Below are 8,193 nucleotides of genomic sequence, written 5' to 3'. Positions count from 1 at the left end.
TTTTTTTTTTTTTATAAAAATCTTTAAAATTTAACACTTTAAAAGAGTATATTTACAAAATAAAATTTCTAAAACTCTTTTTCTTAACTAAGATGAAGAATGTGATTTTGTAGTGCCAATAACATCAAAACCAAATGAAATATAATCTTGGTAAATGCAATAAATTCTAAAATAACTATATGGCAGGTTCTGTAGGCAATGGTGCTGATGCCTGACGGGGTGGGTTAGGCGGAATATTTCTCGACATAAAGTATTGAGTGACCTGTTGAGGAAGTTCGGCCAACACTTCTCTTGCTAAAACTTCTGGTGACGACTGCAAAATATAAATATAATAATTCAGTTTTGATTTAATGTTTTCAAATTATTAATTTATTTGTATAATTTGACAAATTTAGATTAAAGATAAATAAATAATAGGCAATAATATAACCAATAGTAAATTTCAAAAATATTAACTTTGCCACACAGTGAATACTATATTTCTATATTAGACTCAGTAGATACATATACTTTAGCAGACAAATGGCCCAAGCATTGTAGTTTTAATAAAACTGTTGATACAATTTTATCTTGATTAAGGCCAATGACACATGGGACACTTTGTGGTGATGTGGCATGGTACAACTTTGCAATAAATATTCCATCCCAGGGCATAATAACCAGGTCCTAGCTACACAAGAGCCACAGCAACAGCAAATAAAACTCTGCAACAGCATAATGTCCTGATTTGAGTCGAGTCTGCATAAGTTGTCACAGGTATAACTAGACACCGTCGGTTAAGTAATCAGTTTTCTGTGGTCCTGGCCGATTTACATAGGCATTAATATTACAAATCTCCAGTTTACTCGACACCATTTAACTCGTCACCATCGGAAAAATCAACATACTTTTTCTGTCCCACACTCGTTTAGACATCTGATAAGTCGACTTCCCTTCCGAAAAAAATGAGTTTACACCATACAGCTTAACATCACAGCAGAATCTGATTTTACATTTTCTCACCATTCAGTCATGTGTTATTTGCAGCAAGTGTTTCACATTTCTGTTAGAAATGAGTATCTGAAACCTAACAACGCTTATGCTGAAGGAAAAATACAAACTTGTATCTGAATTTGAATGTAATAAAACTTTGCAAAATAAGAAAACCTTCCAAGAACAACATTGGTAAGAATTCTGAAGAAAAAAGAGGAAATCAAGAAACTTTTTTTGGGGTCTTCATCATAGCTGTCTCAAAAATGCCAGAGTATGTCAAAACAAAAAGTAATGCTATAGAAATCACTAAGGTGCTTGGAGTAGAAACCAACTTTACTGCTAGTGATGGAGGTTAGAGAGGTACAGTACATTGCATGTACTATATAAAGCAGAGTTGTCCAACCTTTTTTCCTAATGAACCAAATTAGAAATTTATGTATATTCAGTGGGCCACAAAGGTACCTTATATAAATATATTTTTTTAAAAAGTTCAAAATGTGAATATCAACTTTTAATAACAAATATATATAATTACAAAAAATACTGTATTATTTATTGACAGTAAAAAAAAGAAATTATACACAAAATTAAAATTCAATGCAATTTTTGGCATTGCATTCCTTTTATAATATTGTCAATATCTGCTTTTATGGTACTAGTCTTAATTGTAAGAATGTTAGTTAAAAATGGGAATTTCTCAACCTATTTCAGAAGTTTTGATGTTTTTCATGCATGAAAAGATTGTTCACAATAGTATGTAACTATCCTACATGCATATGTGAGAACCAAGGGGGTAGAGTGGCAAGCCCAAACCCTCCTTACTAGTGACAGGAGGGTGAGTCCCGTTCACTGTGTCAGGGGATGGTGCGAATTGTAGTGAGTGGGGGTTGGAGAGGTCGTTGATAAGGCGTTGGCAATACATAAAAGATGACACTTAGTTAAATATAAACATTGGTGGAAATTCTGAAGAAAAAAGAAGAAATTAAGAAACTTTTTCTTGGGTCTTCGTTGCGGCTGTCTTGAAAATGCCAGAGTAAGTCTCCGTACAAAGATGTTGAAGATGCTCTGGTATATTGGCTAAAGCAAATTCGTTCATTGAATCTTCCTGTTTTTGGGCTGATACTGAAATAAAAAGCAATGGAAATTGCTGAGGTACTTGGAGTCAAAACCAATTTTAGTACCAGTGATGGATGGTCAGAGAGATACATTGCATACTCTGTATAAAGCATTACTGTATTTTCCTAATTATAGTTTTGTGGTTTTTTTCAACTTCATTTTAGTCGTCATATCAGATAACTTGACACATTTCCACTTCCCCTTGGGGTGTCAGCTTAGAGGACTCGACTGTACTAATAAATTTGATCTTAGAGGGAGGTGTTAGGTGCCATCTCATATTAAATTTAATAATTATAATTTATTTTTGTTGTTTTGAACACCATATAGTGTAGATACACGAACACTAGGCAATCTTCATTTTAAATGTATTCAATTTTTTTTGACAAAAATAATCAGCAACACGGTTTCAAGAACGTGAAATTATAAGTTAATTAAATAATTTTAGATTAAACTGGAAGAAAAGAATTGGCCCAGAGTGGGACTCGAACCCACAACTGCTGCTAACAGTGAGTTAAATTCAACAATTCAATTAACATGCACTAACAATAATCATAATAGCCAATGCCAAATGATTGCTGGATACAATTATTAAATTTATCAAGGATGCCCATCTATCTTCAGCCAAATTACTTGATACTGTTTAACACAGTAGCATTATTATAGTCTGATGTAATTTGGCAATCATTTGACATTAATATAAAAATTGAATTAATGGATATTCCTTTATAACCAAACACTTGAAAAGAATGAAAGAAAAGAAAAATCAACCTAGCCAACATGAGTCAAAATATTTAACTAAATTTACAAAAAGAATCTTGAATTCCAAGACTTTAATTTGATAAAATTAGTCCTTTGTTTATCGGGAAATACAGCTTCTGTAGAAAGAGTATTTTCACTCAAGAATTCCCTGCAGTCAAAAGAGAAGTCAAAATGAAGCCGTGAAAGTAATGCTTATTATAAAACAAAACTGAGACTTATAATGTAATAAGTTTAATGATAAAATAGTAAGTGACCAGAATTTAAACAAAACAAAGTTCATCTGAAAAGTATGCTTTGTTTGACTCTAAGAAATTCACATCAACCTAACTATGAAATTTCATATCATATTGTAATAAAAATATCACCATAATGGGTCTCCACTATACACAACCAATACATTCCAAGACTTCTCACATAAATGAAAACTCACATATAATAGTGAAAGAGCATAAAATCTTAATTATTAAAATAGCAATCCCCATTAGTTTTTCCTGTACTAATATATCTATCATACATGTTTTGTATAAAGAAGACAAACACTGTATTAATAATAAATAGTAATACTATAAATCATAAAAATAACTTTACAAATTTTTCAGAAGCTGATTTTTTCTTACTAAATCTAGAATTTTAATTTTTTCCTCTAAAATAGGTACAGTATATCCAAGGGTTAACCTAACCATTGCAATCGGTGAAAACATGAATCAGCAAGTACCAATCTCACATAAAATAAGAATATAATGTACTAACATTACATGTTTAATTAGAAAATAAATGCTTATATAATACTTATGATGTAAAAAATTTTAAATATTTTAATTTAAGCCAATTTTAATTTAAAAAAAAAAAAAGCTGAGATGAAAAATACCATTTCATATTTATAAAATGGGACAAACTGAACTATATCTCTTTCTGCATAAGTCCCATCAGGAGCGCACAGTCTCTGGTTGTCACTATCAAGGAAATCCATAGCTTCAAAATCTGCTCGACCAACTCCTACAATTATGATGGACATCGGAAGTCTGGAAGCCTGAACTATTGCTCTGCGTGTGTCATTCATGTCAGTCACAACTCCATCAGTTAAAATTAACAAAATAAAGTAGTTCTGAAAATCAGACTAATTAAAATTATGGAATATGTAATAATTGTTATTAAATAGCAAATTATTATTTTTAATTATCTGATTACATACACCACATGTATTATGAGCATGCTGAGCAAATCTGGCAACATGATTAATGACTGGAGAAAAATTTGTTGGTCCATACAACTGTACTTGAGTGATGCAATTTCGATAGGCATCAATTATTCCTTGAACACCTAAATATATTCAATTATTTTATTTAAATTTAAACATGTTAAGTAATTAATTTATGGTATGTTTTCTATTTAACTATATACATAGTTAAATAGAAAACATACCGTATTTAATCACATATAAGACAAGGTTTTTATTCATTTATCACAGCTTTAAATTCTTAGGTACATGCAAGCAAAAGATTCTTTGCATTTTTGCAAATAATTTTTGGGAAGTGTATTCATATTTTTTACCAGATGCTTACCCTCTTGTATTTAAAAACATAAGTATTTTATCTGGGTCATTTGAATCATTCTTGTATATTGTCAGGAGTAAAAATGAATAGCAATAAGAAAAGGAAAGCTTTTGAACTGAATTCCAGATTGAAATTCCAAAATCACACGAGAGCCCGATATAAGTTTTAATCCATTTCCACGTGAAAACAGATGATTATTCGGAAATCAGAATTCAGAGAAACTCATAAGTGTAATTGACAGAGAGTGAATTCAACTGTTAAGAATTGGCAAAACAAGGTTCCCGATTGTTCAGCTTTACATGAACAAATTATGTTGTTGATTTTACAAGATTTTTCCTTAAAGTTTAAAATGCCAGTAATTTTTGCAAGGCAATGTGTGCATTTATGTTCATTTGATATTTTACTTGTCATTAAATGAAATAAAATTAGAATTGTATTAATAAATCTAATTTTCTTTATTTTGATCTTTAAACCTCGTCCTATATGTGAAGTTGTCTTATATGCGTATTATATAAAGTAACACCTCGTCCTATATGTGAAGTTGTCTTATATGCAAGTAAATATGGTAATTCTGAATTAAGTTTTTAAAATGAAAATCATCATTAAATAATTTAAAATCATAAACAGTAATTTAATTAAAGCACTGTATATAAAATATAATGTTAGAGCTCAATAAAAATATTTGTTAGAGACTGTTGTCTTAAAGTATACAAATATCAGATTAAATATCAGCATGAAATAGGATTGAAACAAGAAGCAATGTTTTATTTTCTCTATTTTTAATTATCTTGTAACATGTATTAATACTAAATTGTAAAAACAAATATTTCCTATTTGTGGCATATAAATATGATTACTTTTGAGCTAAAATAAGAATAGACTAAGATTGCAGCCTAACTGCCTACATTTGATGCACAATAAAATAATACAAGATGCTAACAAAGCTAAATTTTATGAATAATTTTATAATCTCTGAACAATTTAAATAGTGTTCAAATATATTTTTTATTCAAATAATATTAAACAGTTTCATTTTTTTAATGCAAATGTGAAGTTTACATTTGCATTAAAAAGGTGAAACTGTAATTTTAAGATTACACAAACATTTCTTACATAGATATTAGAATTCTTCCAGATGATTTTTATGTAATGATTAATCAGAATAAGTTTTAAATAATTGCTTATTAAACTTGTAGATAAAATATTCTTTAATAACTTAATTTATAATAATAATATAATTTAGACATATTAAATGTTTTTTTGGTCATATACCTGAACAAAATGGATTGCTATTATTAAAATTGATAGCAAATTCATGTGACACTTCCCATGTTGGAGGTATTCTTGCTCCAAACCCTAAGGCAGGGAACATCTTATCACTGAAACAAATTAAAGTATAAAGTATTAAATCAATATTTTAACTATGAAATAAATTATATTAATGTTTTTTCCATATAAATCAATTATAATTCTTATTTTATATTTTTAATAGCAAAATTGAAACCATGAATGCCATATGTATATTAATAAAACAATAACTATGCTTATTTTGTAAACAGTTGAGATAATTGTTTCTTTGCCTATGAAATATATTCTCTTTGAATGAAATCAGATACTGAATTCAATTTATAGAATATGAATGATATTAGCCAAAATCTCAATCATCATGTTTTGATTTTTAACTTAAGAAAAACTTTTTAACATTAAATTTTCAGGAAAGTTAAAATGAATTAAAAATTAGAACTGAAATACTATTTTTTATAATAAAAATTTCACATCAGAATAAAGTAATTAACTTTACCTAATTAATTAAATAAAATATATAATGCACTCATTTACAGGAAATATGCCATACTTTATTTGTCAAATTTGTTTTGAACTTAATATATTTTCCTTTTCTGAGATTTTAAAATTTTCTGATAAATAAGTCTAGAACATCTAGGTACTACAAATTATATAAGTTATCATATAGTTATGACTTTTATAACAACTATATAATTTTTAGTACTTAGATATCCTAGTCTTATACAGTAATATATTTTGCTTTACATTTTGTTTCTACTTTATATTTAATGCAATATACTGAAATTTTAAGTGAAACTTGATGTTTATTTAAAAGATATAGATGTAATAATAATATTTTAATTTTTTTAAACACTTTCTGCCCTGTGGGCACTAAGAGGACCTCCATTAGTAACACCATTATCGGTTTGGCCAGGCCCACAATGGGGTGGCCGGGTGGTGAGGGACAGGGCCCAACATATCCAGATGAATCACCCCCCCAAAAAAATACTGGGAATTTTTTGACTCATCTGGATTTGATCTCAAGTCCCAAGACCTGTAGGCTGCCACCTTAACCACTCAGATATTTAGCCATCATTATTTTAATGTTATGATTTCATAACTATTAATCTTTATATAATCATTTGATTAATTGACTATCATCACATTTATATAATAATGTGATAAATACTTTGTCACTTCCCATTTACCAACTCTGCTAATGTCACTCATGTTAAATTGAGTTTCTCTGACTAATATCATACAATCTCTTACTTTGATAGAATTCTATATTTTAAATATTTATCATTTCAGACTCTGTCACCATGTCCCAGCCAAAACTACACAGAATTCCAGTTGCTTATACATTCTTCCTTTTTGTTTAAGTCTGTCCAAAGAACCTGTTTTTATCATACTATATTTTTAATGGAAGGACTTGAGGATGCACTGCATCTACAATTTTGTAAATATAAAACAAATACTGAATATCATCATTTTTAATGTATTTATTTGTTTTGTCATATTTTTATAATGTATTTCATTTGTTTTATTCTTTTTAATATTTCAGGATTTGTTATAGACAGTGGTAACAAATGCTCTTAAGCAATACCTGTAATAATTGGATAAATAAGTAAGTGTTTTGAAAGATCCATATTAGCTTACCTATCATAATCCTGAATTACATTTCCTACAGCCCAAATTGCTTTCATATAATCATTTGGGTGACTACTAATGTAATGTAGAGAATTAGGATCTCTTGGATTGCCATTCGATCCAGTAAAATCAATTGCAACCTATATGAGAAATTTGCTGTTTTTGTAGAAATTTTATATAAAAGTAATTATAAAAATATTTATATACTTACGGTAAAATTTATCTGAGTACCACCAAAAATATAATCTAAAAATGTGTAATTTTTGATAATCTAAAAAAAAAAAAAATTTAATTATTGTAATTTAAAATAACAACAATAATGATGATAAAAGTAACTCAAAACATTTTATTACATTTTATCCTGAAACTCATCTCTGTTTGGGACATAATGAGGTTTCAAATTTTATTGAAGTAAATAGTAAATTATGTTTTAATATGTATTAATTTAAATGTTTTACTTGATAACTGATTTATTTATGTATAGAATAACCCATGTAAAGTGCTATATGCTAATTTCTTTGAAACTAGCATATAGATATAGGGCAGTTATAATAATAATAATATATATTATTATTATTATTATTTTTACATATCTTACAACACGCTTTAATGATTCGTATACGTATAAATATATAAATTATATACTTGAAACTTCATTGCGTTATGTATTCTTAAAGTTAGATTGCGTACGAAGTGATACCGTATTAAATTGGATTATGACGTAAAAATGTAATGAAATTGCAAATGTAAAATGAATAAATTCACTAATTTATGTGGTGTGACGGGCGAGAATCTTTGTCCCAGTTAAAAAAATGTCGTGAATAAAATATATACGAAATGTTAAACAAATTTCAATAAA

The 8,193-nt window shown here is 28.1% G+C and overlaps 1 protein-coding gene across 1 annotated transcript in view; it reads right to left on the bottom strand.

Moving 5' to 3' along the window:
- Positions 1–28: 28 nt before the first annotated feature.
- Positions 29–8,193, bottom strand: part of LOC111628310 (copine-3-like) — a 42,945-nt gene continuing 34,780 nt past the window's right edge. The window contains exons 11-16 of the mRNA XM_023372069.1: positions 7,546–7,605; positions 7,344–7,474; positions 5,673–5,779; positions 4,040–4,167; positions 3,716–3,964; positions 29–313 (exon numbers count right to left, since the gene is read on the bottom strand). Coding sequence (XP_023227837.1) covers positions 176–313; positions 3,716–3,964; positions 4,040–4,167; positions 5,673–5,779; positions 7,344–7,474; positions 7,546–7,605 — 813 coding nt within the window. The 3' untranslated portion in view covers positions 29–175. The remainder of the gene's footprint in view (positions 314–3,715; positions 3,965–4,039; positions 4,168–5,672; positions 5,780–7,343; positions 7,475–7,545; positions 7,606–8,193) is intronic.

The sequence above is a fragment of the Centruroides sculpturatus genome, unplaced genomic scaffold, assembly GCF_000671375.1.
Source record: "Centruroides sculpturatus isolate CEXI.00-Female unplaced genomic scaffold, Cexi_2.0 scaffold497, whole genome shotgun sequence".
In the NCBI taxonomy this organism is placed as follows: Eukaryota; Metazoa; Arthropoda; class Arachnida; order Scorpiones; family Buthidae; genus Centruroides; species Centruroides sculpturatus.
This window is presented reverse-complemented; position numbering and strand designations above follow the sequence as displayed.